Source organism: Triturus cristatus, chromosome 3_1 (assembly GCF_964204655.1).
Source record: "Triturus cristatus chromosome 3_1, aTriCri1.1, whole genome shotgun sequence".
NCBI classification, from domain to species: domain Eukaryota; kingdom Metazoa; phylum Chordata; class Amphibia; order Caudata; family Salamandridae; genus Triturus; species Triturus cristatus.
The window spans coordinates 916,081,702-916,097,599 of record NC_140583.1 but is presented as its reverse complement, the minus strand read 5'-3'; the positions used below and the strand labels follow the sequence as shown (position 1 = coordinate 916,097,599).

General features: G+C 41.1%; 1 protein-coding gene across 1 annotated transcript in view; it reads right to left on the bottom strand.

Annotated features, from left to right (window-relative positions):
- Window positions 1-15,898, bottom strand: part of PLA2R1 (phospholipase A2 receptor 1) — a 946,386-nt gene that overhangs the window by 57,652 nt on the left and 872,836 nt on the right. Inside the window, exon 26 of the mRNA XM_085645464.1 lies at window positions 7,251-7,391. Within this exon, the coding sequence (XP_085501590.1) occupies window positions 7,251-7,391 (141 nt within the window). The remainder of the gene's footprint in view (window positions 1-7,250; window positions 7,392-15,898) is intronic.

Here is a 15,898-nt window from a genome sequence, read left to right as displayed (position 1 = left end):
CAATGCACTAAGGCTACATCCCAGTCCCTTTAATGGAATGCTGGAGAGCGATGTACTCTCCTTGGAGAACTGGCTACAGCTCAGCTCGGCAGAGCTGGACCCTGCTACAACTCAGGCAGCTAATGCCAGTAGGGCCTCAGCGCCATGGTTTACGGAGGCCCTTAGAAAAAGTAAAAGCGCATGTAAATGTCTTGAGAGAATATGGCGGAAGAATTTTAAATCCTCTGACAAAGCCATATATAAACAGGCCTTGAAAGTTCATTACTCCAAGGTCCACGATGGAAAGAAACTCTTCCATCCACCAAAGTTGAACAGGCGGGGAATAAGAGTAAAGAACTGTTTAAAATCGTTTAAGACTTTTCCTCCCCGAATGCTACAAACAGCCTATTTATTCCGACCAGCGACTGGACAAACATTTTAGTGCAGTATTTCTTTGAGAATATTAAAGACATCCAAGATTCTTTTAAGGACCTGCCCCGGGTAGAGGGATTAAACACAACTGCTCCCCCTAGAGTTAACTCTATGCCTGGGGTGTCTCTCTCACAATTCCCACCTATCCCACTAGATAAATCTCTTGAGATAATGAAGGCTTTAAAATCCGGTTCCCCTGTGGACCCCTGTCCAGTGCGAGTACTGGCGTCAATTGCTGAAGTGATTAACCCAGTGGTGAATCGAGTTCTGAACTCCTCCCTGTAGGTGGGAATAGTGCCTGTAAGCTGGAAACGCGCTAGAATTCTCCCACTGTTAAAAAAAACTTACAGCAGACCCTCTGATAGCATGTAACTATAGGCCTATTTCACTGCTGCCTTTCTTTTCTAAACTTTTGGAGAAATATGTAAACATAGTTAAGATGGAGTTTGTGGAGGCTAACAGCATATTACATCCGAGTCAGTCAGGGTTCAGATCAAACTTCAGTACTGAGACGGCCTTACTAGAAGTCTCTGAAACTATCAAAACTACCCTGGATAGTGGGGGTAACGCGGTACTGGTACTATTAGATCTGTCTGCGGCCTTTGATACCGTGCCCCATGACCAACTCCAAAGACTTCAGGATTGCGGCATAGGTGGCACGGTGCTCAAATGGTTTACTTCCTTTCTAAGTGGCTGCCAGCAACCTGTATGGTCCCCCCCTTTCTCAACCCGTATCACCCCCATGAAAGTAGGAGTTCCCCAGGGCTCAGTTCTATGTCCGGCCCTGTTTAATATGTATATGGCCCCCCTTGCACTCTTAGCGGAGGAATCCGGTGCTAAAATTGTGTCTTACGCCAATGACACGCAACTTCTGTTCACCAGCAAGAACGGCACCGTGTTTAGAGGCAGTGAGATTAACATCTGCCTAACGAAGGTCTTCTCCTGGCTCAGAGGGAGCCAATTAAAGTGCAATCACGAAAAGTCTGAGATTATTTTTTTGGGTTCCAATTTGAGCATGGAGTGGCGCCAGTGGTGGCCACTGGACATGTCCCCCCTGAAGTGCTCTGTTACCACAGTAAAAAACCTCGGAATGAAGACCCAAATTCAAACTGTGGCCGGTACCTGTTTTGGGCTTTTCAAAATGCTGAGGAACTTCCTCCCCCTGCTTCCGGTCCCCCTTATAAAGATGGTAGTTCAGGCCTTGATTGTTTCAAGGCTGGACTACGCAAATGTCCTATATTTAGGCTTACCGGAATATCTTCTGAGTCGCGTACAGGTGATTCAGAATGCGGCGGCCAGAGCTATTCTGATGGTAGGACCCAGGGCTCATATGACCCTGCCCCATAAAATCTCTTCATTGGCTGCCGGTGCGTAAGATGGTCCAGTTTAAGGCTCTTACCTTGGCCTTAAGGCCTCACACAACTCAGGGGCCCATTATATTAGGAAAAGGATCCAGTACTACGCCCCTCAATGGACATTGAGGTCCTCGATGCAGTACCTGGTGACCATTCCTAGGTTTTCCCGTTCCCACATGGGCGGCCGCTCTTTCCAAGTGGTGGCAGCCCGCTGATGGAAAGGTCTGCCAATTTCTCTTAGACAGACATCTGACTTAGGTGTGTTCATGAGGAAACGAAAGACTTGGCTATTCCAACAGTAGTACTAGCTAGTTGCCGTGAGTTCACTCTGCCTGTTTTCAGTGGTTGTTAGCGCCAGGACACTCCGTGGAGTAGCTGTGCGCTTTATAAATACCCAATTACAATTACAATTACAATGGTAATAACAACCTTTTATTGCAGTACTGGGATATAGTTTAAGAACTGTTAGAATCATTGCCTTCTCAAAGTCCATAAATATTTTTTGTGGGTAGTTGTTATTGTTTTTCTCTTTCATTGCCGTTAATAATTCTTGGTATGTTAATTGTATCTATTTCTGTCCAGGGTTGGCATGCGGGATGCGAAAATACCATCCATCAACCACTTAGTGCATTATGTGAGGGGTAGTAAATAATTTGCTGTACAGAAAATATAATTCTTTTCACACTGTTTTCATTATCGTACAGAATGATGCTCTATTTTGTGTGAGATACTAATAATTTCTCAGGAATATATATTGCCTGAAATGTTCTTAGGACTCTTGGAGTTTACCTTACCATTCTTCTTGTTCTAGTCATTAGTCCTTTAAGACTAGATATTAAGGGTAACCGTTTTATTGTTTCCTCAAGTACAGTTGGGGTATGTCCTTTGAAATGACACAGTCAACCATGACATCTTGGTCAGAAGACTTGAGGATGCAGGGGTGAGGGGTTCGGCTCGAGATTGGCTGTTTTCTTATTTAGGAAACAGACGCCAGGTAGTGGCCTTACCACCATTCCAGTCAGAGATTAAAACAGTTGAGCAGGGCGTACCGCAAGGGTCTGCCATCAGCCCTATACTGTTTAATCTTTATCTTCGCCCTCTGGTGAGTTTGGTCAAATCATTTGGCATCTCGGTTATTAACTATGCCGATGATACGCAGCTCATCTTTTCCATCGAGGGCAAAGACGCGGTGTCGCTGGAGACTTTCCATCAATGTATGGCGTCAACTGCGGACTGGTTGAGGCAGAATTCTCTGCAGTTTAACAGCTCTAAAACAGAGGTTCTACACTGCTCACTGGACCACATCCCTCGGCCACTGCCTCCTGATTTCTGGCCTGCCTCCTTCCAGGAAGTTCCTTCTGCAGCAGTATCTGCCAGGAACTTGGGCGTTGTGTTTGGGTCTGATCTCCAACTGGATCTTTTCGTAAATCAAACCGTGTCCACATGCATGATGCTGCTACGCATGCTGTGGAAGATTCTTCCGCTGCTGCCGGCCCATGTTCGCCCAGAAGTAGTTCGCGGTACCATTCTGAGTAGGCTAGACTACTGCAACGCACTACTTCTGGGAGCCCCAAACAAATTGCTGGCCAAGCTACAACGCGTGCAGAATATGGCAGCCAAGCTAGCCCTGTCCCGTCGTCGATCTGACTCATCATCTACGGCGCTAGCCGATCTTCACTGGCTACCGGTTTCACAGCGAGTCATCTTTAAGGCGCTTTGCCTGGTGTTTAAGGGACTTCATGGACAAGGACCGGTTCCACTGCAGGAGCTGTTCCAGTGGTATGTGCCCACTCGCTCCCTTAGGTCACTGTCAGCACATCTTGTGGTAGTCCCAAAGGTATTGAGGGCTCGCATGGGCGGCCGAGCCTTTGGTTTTGTGGCGGCCAAATATTGGAATTCTCTCCCTTTGTTGTTGAGAAGCTCTAGGGAGTTTCTCTCTTTTAAGAAAGAATTAAAAACGTTTCTCTTCCCTAGGTTAGCTTAATTTCATCTGTCTGCTATGTGTGGTGTTGGTATAATTGTCTAAAGCGCCAGGATACCCTTCGGGTGACAGTCTGCGCTATACAAATATGAAAAAAAAAAAAAAAAAAAAAAATTGTTCGAGTTGGAACAGAGAAGTTTGTGCTAGCTTCTCCAAGGTCTTGCACTACACTACGGACTTGCACCTTAGGTATGTTGGCAGGATGATTATGTTCTTTTACAATGTCTACTGTGCCATTAACAGTAGTACTTAGTGCATTTCCAGCAGCTTCTTTTATTTGTAGAGTTGTGTTTAGTATATGTGTAACCCATATGTCTTAGTATGGGGGATCTGCTTTTGTGAGGTTATATGTGTAGCTGTATTGGCATATTGTTAATGATATAAATATGGCCAATATATATCACTTTTATTTAAATGTATATTTAAATAGCATGATCAGTCACATTCAGAAAATCTTTGACATTTTATATTTACAATATTTATTTTCTTCTCAGATGTGCTGTTGGTTGCTACAGGGTTTCTGTCTTTTTTTGTTTTTACTTTAAGTTCCTTTTATCATTTTTCAGTGTTGGGAATATCAAAAAAATACTTTTTAATATATTATATTTGTGGGTACATTTTTAATTGTTTTAATTTAATTGCACATTTATTTACAACTATTATTTATATGCTTATTTTTTAAACTATGAAGTTTTCCTAGTTTACGTATAATTTATGATTGCATTTTACATCTTAAACTTACTTTTTATGTTTGATGTGAGTTTTTTTTTTAATTTCTGCAGAGCATCATGCTTTTGGTCTTTATGTTGGTGTTTGGTTATTTTTAAAACTGCAAGTAAACAGTGTTTGAAATATTTATTTTAAATACAAATGGTCTCTATTCTTACTTACGAAAAGGATGACGTTGCTTCCCCAGTTCTGTATGCTTCTGTAGTTACTGGTGAGCTTTCACTCGGGCCAAGACACAGTCTCCTCTGAATGTGTCTTGAACTGCAGCTGTTTCGTTCTTTCTCTAGTTTTGTATTATCACTACTTTTAATTAGGTCTTTTTTGTAACTGTTTTTGCTTTTTATGTGATTGGTTTTAATTCTTGGTAGGTGTTACTTTTTTTTAATTGTGCCTGTATATGGAAGATGCTTATAATTATTTTACTATTTTCTAAATATAATAGTTTTATATACATAAATTTCATTTGATTTTTAGTAGTTTACATAAGGTTACATTATTCTTGTTTGCTTATTTTTACGGTATTGTAGTAGTCAATAGGTTTGTTATCAATATTTTGTCTGTGTTTTATTTGGCTTACTGTTTTGTTTGTTTCTATTCTTATTTTCTATATTTTGGGATCAATATTGTTTATTTTATGCTATGTTTATTGATGATATTTTTGTTGTCTATATTGTTATTTGCATAGGGGTTAAAGAAAGTGGACATTGAGGTTATCAGTATTTTTGTAAAAATATTGTTTCAGCACAATTTTTTTTAGCAGTACTTGGTTTTTATTTTATCATACAATCAATCCAAAGATTAGAGTTATGAAACAACACTGATTTCCATGATATTGTAAAGAGCTGGGAAGTTGTTGATGGTACTCTAATACCTGTTGACGGGTGGGATAAGTGAGTATTGCTTTCTGGAGCAGGTGCTTAAAATTTTTAATGGCAATTGCAAAGGTTGCTTCTTTAAGCACGATGACTTATGAGAGTGGACATGCAGCCAGTTCACACTTTTAGGGTTTTTATAGGTATGTTGTTAGGTGTAAAACTGTCTTGTAGACTTTTGACTATAAAACAGTACCCATAGAATCTTACAAATCCTAAGTGTTGCCTCTGGAAATCATGACAATATATTCATGGTTGATTTAGTTCTGGTATAATAAGCAATGGTGTCTTGGATGTGCAGTTTATTATTCATAATGCTCCTGCAAATAATAAGGCTGGAGCTGTGCTTCATAAATCACATAGGAAGTCTCTGTAGAAAGCATAGGTTCAGTTTACAAATCCAGCTCCTTCTCAATTAATTCCTCTGCACACATATGGATGTAAACCTCAATACTGGCTTTGTCCCATATATCTGTCTTATTTTTCATACTTACTTCAGGTAAAAGACTACGAAGAATAATACTAGTTGTATGTTTTGATATATTGTATATACCGGCATCAAAGTCTGCATTTTTTACTGCAGCTGGACCGTTTCTGTTGTACTTTAGTTTAATTTATCAGTAGAAAGTTGTTTGTGGCACATTGTTTTGCACTTTGCTGCCGGAGGAAGTTCTTTAGTTTTTTTGTTGCACTTATGTTTTTTTTCTGTTTATCGCTTTAATTATTTCGAAACAGGATTGCATTATTTCAAAATTGCTGCAGTTATTCCTCTATACATTTTTCTTTAATCTCTATATTGCTAAACCAAACAGCAATACAGATATACAGAAAGGTCGATTTATGAAGGCTTTTCGCTGTTGCAAAGTCACAAAAGGAGAGACAAACAGGCCCGAACTCTTGATAAATAATTCACTTTCATGTGCAAAACTTTTCTTGAACTGGAAAGTTGCTTAAAGTAACGCAAAGTAGCACTGTGCACTTCATTGCGATATTTTGCATCAGTTGTACATCCCCCGGGTAGTACATCGGTTTTTAATGCAAAGCAATATCTACTAACAATAGTAGACAAGGCTTTGCACCAAAACATTACTCCTCATTGAGGTTAGCATAAAACTTTTTTTACTTGCATGTGTGCTGACTGTACATCAAACATATAAAGTGGGAAGTTTAAAAAGTAAGTCTAAGGCTCTGATTACGAGTGGGCCGGTAAATCCCGACCCAGGCGTAAACCCTTGTTTATGCACAGGTCAGAATTACAAGTTTGATTGTATTTAAAGCATCTGATAATTATTGGATGTGTTAAATACCTCATCTTGCGTTAAACTTCTGCAGGTTAAACCTGCTGAAATTTAAAAGAGGAAAATGGACAGTATTTACTGTACCATGCAGATTTTGATGCCTTAAACACCAAAATCTGCATATTAATTCCCACAAACTCATTATAAGTGTGCTTTATCACACACGATAAATAACATACCCTGTGGTAGCGTTATTTATCATGCGCAGTAAATAACACCTCAACTTGTAATCAGGGATTCAGTATAGTATTTTGTACTGGAATGGTACCCTTCCAATGCAAAACCTATGCTAGGCTCATGCAGCACTCTTTGCACTATGGCTCGAAGGTATGTGTGTGGCCCTAGGCAGCTGGAAAGTGCACCAGCTCTAGGGAAGAAAGCAGCAGCCCTATAACTCTGTCGATATGGTACTGTCCAGCTCTCAACCTTTTAAGCAGAGCAGCAACTTTGGTTGATGCGCAGCTTTGTGTACAGCAATCACAAACATGCCCCTTAGAGTCTGCAATTGGAGGTGAAAAATTTGCAACACACAACCATATTATTAGTAGTATTTCAAGCAATCATAAATGTTTAACAAGCACTAGACAGCATCAGAGTTGATTACCTTGTTGTTTGCAAAATCTGTACGCCTCAGGCAGCATTGTCCCATTTAGAACTGTAGAGAAACTGTAACAATTATTTTTAAATTGTATCCATTGAACATCTGTCTCTGGGCATATCCCTCTCTTCCCAGGTATCCTTTGCTCTGTGAACAGAAAATAGTTTAGGTTTGAAACACATTAAAGACTGCAGTATAACGATATGTAAATTTTTTCTTTTCAGTTATCAAAGAACCACTATGACTCAGTTGTGTAGCTGCTGGTTTACCACATCAATGTCTCAAATACAAAAGCTACTACATCCCATGGAATATTCACTACAGAATACAGTGACAAAGACCATCCAAGAATATAGTGTTTGTCCTGAAAGGGATGGATTTTATTGGAAAAATACAATATCAATCATATTTGCATGTCCTTATTCTAAACCACCTTTATATGGACAGCACATCATTTGTTTCAATAGCTATTCAAGCCTGACACTAAGGCACTGACAAAGATTGTTTCTGGAAGATAGAGTAAACTCTCTGAACACGTGCACTTGTGTCTGCCTACTTTTTTTAAAGGATGGAGGCAGAGCCACTGCTAGTTTTACTGTTGATAGCTCCACCTCTGTTCTGCTTCCACTCACCCCTTTGTCACCTCTGGACAAGGCAGAAAAAGCCACTACTTTTTTATACGTTTGCTGGAGAGGCACGTTTGGAAATGGTATTTCCAAATTGTGCAGGGAAAGCCAAATATTAGACTTAGAAGTCCTCCAGCAAGAGGAGGCTAATTGACCTGAAAGAGGAATTCATTCTTCAGTGGACAAAGGCATTTGATTCATAGCATTATATGATTAAGACCAACCCTATACCACCCCTTTAATACAGAGCAGTGTGGGAGCAGGAACTGAGATGAACCCAATGGTCAAGGTTTCTGTATTTCCTACTGCTTTCCCAGGTTCTTGTCAAAAGGAAGTGCAAGCACATTGTTGATGCTGTATCTGTATGGAATGAGTTCACTGTAGCCTCTCCTGGAAGTAAGTGTTAACCAGGAATGGCCTGTGCTAGGCTTTTACCTTAGAGGGCAAACTCATGGCCACAGAGAGAAAACAGTCTGTTCCCCAAACTGTTGCTGTTTGTTCCCATTTAGTACTCTTTCTTTCTTTGTCTACTTCCTTTGGTCCTATCCCCTCTCCGCCGAATCTCTACCCCAGCCCTTTCACTAAGCACTCCTTCTCCCCTTCTTGGGGAAGGATCCAATATTTATACTCTGGAGTCTCAGCGAACCCGCTGAGAGAGTCCACAGCGCCAAGGGAGCCACTCACAGTTGAGGTATGGTATGGCACCCCTTGCCAAAGTACTCCCTCTCCCCTTTTTGGGGAAGGATCCAGTATGTAGGCCTTGAAGTCTCAGAGACCCCTCTGAGAGAGTCCACTGTGTAAAGGGAACCTCTCGCAACAGAGATGTGGAAATGATACCACTTCCCCTGGGATCACATGTTACTGGACTTTGGACGCAGCTTTGACTCGTCTACCGGTTTGTGTCCCCGTAACCCCCCCTCCTCTTTCCAACTGTGTCTCTCACCCTCCCCTCCTCTTTCCCTCATTCATTCTCTGTCTACTTCCCCTGCTCCTACCCCCCTCCACTGAATCTCTCCCCTTGCCTGCTTTTTCCCTTATTTATATGTCCTTATTGTTTCGACCTTACATGTAACTATGTTGCCATGATCTAATAACTGTGTAACCTTTATAACGATGTAACCTGCAACTATGGTTTGATACTCATGTAATGCGCTCTGATACCTCCGGGTCTAGCCAGTGCTATATAAAACCTTTAAAATAAATACAATTAAAATAAATAAGGTGCAGTGAGTTTGACTGCCTAGGAGAAAACAGTACTTTTCTTGATGACGAAAAGCTAAAGACAACAACATGGTTAAAGAAAGCACTTCAATGTCAAGACTAGTTTTGGGGTAATTAGGTCATCCCACAAAACGGAAAAACTACATTTGGAGGTAATAAAGATGACAACCCCATTCCACAGAAATATAGAAACAGCCATTTTAGTTTTAGTTTTAGTCTAGTACAGCATCAGAAGTCTTGCACAAATTACAAAAGCGCATTGTTGAAGCAGGACAGTGATCTATGGCTCAAATGAGTTTGGCTAAGACTGTCAATTAGAAGATGTAAAGTTTGCTTTGGTCAGAGTTTTTACCTTAGGATTTTGGCCCTTCTCTAAAGGCATATATGACCCAATAGGTGAGGTAGTCTTAAAGGCAGATACCCTTGATGTAAAATAGTGGTCATCAGCTTATGCTATGATGAAATCTCTGAGTGAAACAATGCTGCCCGTGAGTCCAAGAAAGTCAATACTTTTTTGGAAAGTTGCAACCAGGTCCCTTGGTCTTCCAAAACCCATACATATTATGTTTTTTCATTCTAAAATGGGGAGAACACCCAGTATAAGTCCACATCCCCCAAAAAGGAGTGTTTTAATTTTGAATACATTTTTTCAGGTAGTTTAATTTCTTTTTTTTTTTTGTGCGCTGATTCCACTGAATCTTTTCCCCTTTGAAAAAAGCATAGGAAATCCCTACAATAGATAACAGTCCACAAGTGTCTTCACAGTACCCCATCTGTGAAGTAGGAGTTTTCCCTCTTGGCAGAAGGTTCTCTCTGTTACAGAGACCCTTTATGCCCCAGCTTCATTATGATTTGTCCCACAGCAGGCTGCAGAATGTCTACAGCAGGCCATGATCTCGACAGAGCTACACTGGAGGCTGATTCACACAGTTCAAAACCTTGGAGGCTGGGATTCAAGCTGGTTCGTCAAGACTTGAACTCCTCAAAGTCCTTTTTTGTGGACATGAACCTAGAAATTCATTGCGCAGACAGATAGGTTAGCTATGGACTCACAAAATGCCATTAGGGACATGAAGAATTTTTTAACTCTCTTGGAAAGCTATCCATCCAAAACTATCCACATCCAAAATTCAGTTCACACACTCCTCATTAATCATCATAATCCAACCCCCGCCTTTATCTAATAGGATTTATCCTCCTCGTAATTTCCTGAGATACCTGATGGACATTGAAACAGTCATTACTACTATCCTATGAGACAACACCCACTTTCACCGCCAAAATAATTGATCAGAAAATGTAAGTTGTCCCAATTAATGTTAACAGAACTACTCGATCAAATGGCAGGATGCTAAACCCCAGTAACCTGAAAGAATTAAAGAGAATCCCAGAGGGGCATGACACTAACCGAGACAACCCTCTTAAATCGATATCTTGCCTTTTACTTAATTCCCGTTCAGCAGTAAAACATACGACTGACATTGCAGACCTAATTTTGAACTATGACATAGATGTGGCTATTCTAACAGAATCGTGGCTCACTGAATCCTCTTCACCGAGCCTTGACTTACTAGTGACCCCAAGCTACAACATTGTAAGACTAGACAGGCTAAACAAAGCGTGTGGAGGGGTGGCCTGTATCCACAGATCGGATATAGTCATTTCCAAAGGGCTCGCAGACCCTATGGAATCTAGTGAATAACTCATGCTCTCATTATGATCTTTGGACAACCAACTCTACAAATTACACACGTTCTACCACCCCCCGGGGAAAAACATACATTTCATACACCAGCTAATGGAAATCATTACAGCCAATTCTGATCCTCACTCTATTGACATTTTCCTTGGAGACTTTAATCTGCATTGGAATGACCTCAAGGACAATCAGGTCAATATTCTTAAAGAATTCCTTGCTGTTCATGAGCTAAGGCAAGAGTTTGCCCTCCCAACTCATTGCAAAGGCTTGATTTTAGATTGGATCATCTCCAAAGAAAACCTGGTGGTGGAATAAATTTCAATTGTACCTTGTGATTAGTCAGATCACCACATCATCAATTTCTGAATACCTTACAGAAAGAAGAAAACAGTGCCACCATTTGTCACATCCAAGCAGTGGATTAGAGACACTAAAGGCCTGAACATGGAGAGTCTGTCAGTACGGTGTGAGATTGAATTTATACCGCCTTCTGAAATGGAAAACGTCAGCGATCTTACAGACCATTACAATCTTATGATGTTGAAAATAATTGATAATTTAGCTCTGCTAAAACTTAGAAGAATACAGATTAGGGATGAAAATCAATGGTTCAACAGTTCTTTGAATGAAGAAAGATGGATTCTCAGACTTTCTGAATGGAAGTGGGAACAACACCCATCATCCCACCATCTAACACAGTTAAGGAAGACCAGGAAATCTTACAATAAAAGCGTTCTCAATTCTCAAAGAGAATTCTTTTGACGTGAACTGGATAATGCAAAGAATAGACTGAGTAAGACTCCACGTTATTTTGGGAGTTAATAAATAAGGGGACCCGTAAAGGATCTGAGCCGATACCTAACCATATTACGGGGCAACAATGGTATGATCATTTCTATGACCTATACTCTGGTAAGGCAGATGTTTCATATATAGGAGACGAGCATCACCTCTATACATTGGGAGATCCATTATCGGTAGAACTTTTTGACCTACAGGAGGTAGCCCGGGCAATAGGAAATATAGCCCCCGGCAAAGCGGCGGGTCAGGATGGCATACCTGGTGATCTCCTTTTGTATGACCGAAAGTCTTGGTCACAATTTATTTTACGGCTGATGAATCTTATAGCCAGAGGCCACGCAGTCCCTGAATCCTGGAAGGGGGCGGAGGTGGTTGTGATTTACAAAAGGGGGGATAGGGAGGACCCTGCCAACTACAGGCCGATTAGTTTAATCAATGTGATACAAAAGGTGGTTGGTAGGGTGTTCCTTATGAGGTTGAGGCTGTGGATGGAGGAAGGTGATATCCAGTTGCACTTCCAGGCTGGTTTTAGGGGGTGAGTGGGTATAATGGATCAGGTCTTTAGATTCTTTATGATCCATTGGAAAACCGTGGTCATAGGGAAAGGCAGTTTGTACTTGGCCTTCATCGATCTGAAGACCGCTTTTGACCTGGTCCCGCGCCCCAGGCTTGGGAAGGTGTTGCGCGAGTTGGGTACCCCCCCATGGTCCTGGATTTTATTAGACGCCTCCATGAGGGCAACTACACCAGAATTAGGTGGGGGACTCAGGGACAACTAACGGAGAGGATCGAGGTGAGTGGGGGGGTACGCCAGGGCTGTTTATTGGTGCCGACCTTGTTCTCCCTCTTTGTGAATGGGGTGGTAGACCATTTGAGGGAGTTTACGGCCGACGCACCAGTCCTGGCGGGTGAAAAAACCCCGACCCTCCTATACGCAGATGATACCCTCCTGTTATCAAAAAGCCCAAGTGGTCTCCAAAAGCTGTTGGATAGATTTAGCCAGTTCTGTTCCGTTCGAGGCTTAATCATTAATACCGTTAAAACAAAATTGATGACTATATCCTCCTCGAAGCGGTTTAGAAATAACATCGCTCTTCAAGGAAAACCACTAGACTTAGTTGAGTCTTTTGATTATTTGTGCATTCGGGTCACCAGTGAAATAAAGTGGAGTTTCCATCTGGCAAAAATGCTCCTAAACCACAAGCGGGTATCCGGGGCGAACTTAAGAGAACAACAATTCTCTGTAAGTAAACCAATATCCCCGGCCCTTGCGGTTTATGAAGGTAAAGCACTCCCCTCAGCCCTGTATGGGGCCGAATTATGGGGTTTTGAGAACATCATTGACCTTGTAAGATCGGAGAACACATTTTTTAGCGGTCTGGTTTCCCTTCCAATCTCTACTCCACTGAAGCCCCTGTATTTAGATCTGGACAGACATTCAATCAAGGATATTGTAAGCCTCCGCCCTTTACTCTTTTGGGCCCGTATTAGATCGGCCCCAGAACTGTCCTACTATGCCGCAGCTTTTAGCGATATCATCAAAGCGGATACAGGCCAGAGGGTCAAATGGATTTCAAACCTTAGGCGTCTCCTATTTGATATAGGTCTGGGGGAGGCATGGGTTAGCCAGACCCCGCCTCCCAAACAGGATATAAAGAAAGCTTACTGGAATTGGGTTGAGGTGGTACAAGAGACCAGTGCGGACAGGGGAACCCTCACTGAGCAGTTCCTGGAACACAAGCCTGTTCGGAAGCTGGAAGCATATCTCGATTTTATCCAAACCCCTAGAGATAGGTCCTTGTATATGAAATTGAGAATTGGGACTCTCCCCATCAATGACCTAATAGTGAGCTGGAGGGGGAGCGACCGATTTGTAGTAGTAACAGTAGTAGCTCCATGTCCAGGATGTGGAGCTCGTACCGAGTCCATTGCCCATTTTATGTTTGCCTGCCCAGTATACAGACACATAAGCAGTAAGTGGTTAAAACCTGTTTGTATATTGCTGGGCTCAAGAAACTATCTGTCTGTTATACGTGTCCTCAGGACAGATACTACCTCCCTTACTGTGATCTGTGGGGTAGCCAAATACCTGGGATGTGCATGGGTGTTACGCTCGAAGTTTTTGGCATCAAAAAATATGGATTAGGTTTGTATGAACTGCTTTGTACCATACTGCTTTTTATGATACTCAAATCTTATGGGCCTTTCCCTATTTTTTACCTCTTCATAAATTGAATTTTACTTTTTAATTATCAAATTTGCAATGAATTGTCATTGTTAGTTTTATGTCAGTCAGTCAAATACACTTTATTCGATTTATAGCAATCATAAAAGTCATACAAACATTAATATATATATGTGATATAATACATTTAATACAATGAGAAATATCCTGTCATAAAAATGTAATACAATTAAAATGTCATTGGATCATGAATCGGGGTACATTATTTAATTTTATCCTTGATGCTGCTACTAGAAAATTAGCAACAAAAAATGTAATGCGGACACTACTTAGAGATTGAAGAAAAACTAAAGCCGGCCTCACTTGCGTGAAGCCCGCCTCCTTCAGTATTGGCAATAAATATTTCTTTCTGATGTCCACAAAATGCCCACAAAACATAGTAAAGTGCATAGTATCTTGGACTGAGAATTGGTCACAAGTACAAGGTGTTGCTAAATCAGGTTTGGCCCAGGTTGGATAGTTCCCCAAATAAAAATGAATCAAATTAAATCTGAATTTTACCAATAAAAACCTATGAAATGGCTTAGTAACAGTTACAAGGTATTGTGCAAGTGTGGTAGAGCCTAATAACATATAATGGGATCTCACAGTCGGTTTCTGCAGTTCCATTTCCTCCCGGGATAATCTGGTCCTTTCCATGAATAATTTTTTAACCAGACTCACATCCACCTTCCTAATGCCAGATGGTTCTAAGAAGAGGTCCGGGCGTCCCAATTGTGCAATGGACTTACTCAGGTAATCTAACCACGGTACCTTTTTAAAGTGGTCCAGGGACATTACATCAGATAAGATGGCATGATTGAGGGTTAATTCCTTATTGAGCAAGGTCTTTAGCCAAAATGTTAACGGCACCAGGTTTAGTCTGTCCGTTAGTTTTATGTCATGTTGTTTTTAAGAATTGTATAAGGACTGATTCTGCTTTTATGATATATTTTTGTATCGAATAAAGCATATCATATCGACTGAGTAAGCTCTTCGAATTGCTAAAAGATCAATCCAACAAGCCTGCCAAATCCTCACTTCTAACAAATAAATCTGAATTGAGCTGCAATGATTTTTCATCATTTTTCACAGCTAAAGCTAGCTCAATGGAGAGTGAACTCTTGAATTCCACTGACAAAACCTTTAAGTCAATGAGCACACTAAAGGAGCAGCCAGCACTACCAGGCCTAGCACGGCCTAAAAATAATACGCAATGATCAACATTCAAATTATACTACCAGGAGGACATAGCCAAAATTATATTAACTTTGAACTCGTACAGCCATTACAATGACCCTCTTCCTGCAAAATGCTGGCCCTCATTCAATCACAAGGTCATCCCACTTTGGACTAAGACAACCAATGCTTCACTAGTACAAGGATCTGTTCCGGAATGTCTAAAAATGGGCCAAGTCATCCCTCTATTAAAAAACCCACTGAGAACCCTTCGGATCCTAACAATGTTCGGCTTTTAACAAACATTCCCTTACTAGCCAAAGTTCTTGAAAAATGTGCTCATCATCAACTGGGACAACACATTATGGACTTTAATTTACTAAACGATTGCCAATCGGGATTCAGACTAGATCATAATATGGAAACTGTTATTCTGCACATAGTGGATGATGCTCTTCTCGCTCCTTACCGTAATGAAAGTTGTCTCCTTGTCCTTTTAGACCTAACATCTGCTTTTGACACCGTGAATCATGCCAAACTTTTAGACCGTCTGGAAAACAGGATGGGCCTATCAGGAACAGTCTTAAAATGGTTCTATTCCTTCTTACAGAACAGATCTCAGAGATTATTGGTGAAACACAAGCTATATCTGCCTACCCCGATTCAAATTGGAGTTCCTCAAGGTTCAACTTTATCACCTTCCCTTTTCAATCTATACATTGAACCATTAACAGAAGTACTACAACAGGCTAACATTTTCTTTCACATGTATGCAGATGCCAATCAGCTGTACATGAAGATTACATCATTGGAAGAGATCATCATAATGAACCAAGCTCTTCAGAAGACTGTTCATTGGCTTGAGGGCAATCATCGCAAGCTTAACCCACAAAAAACAGAATTC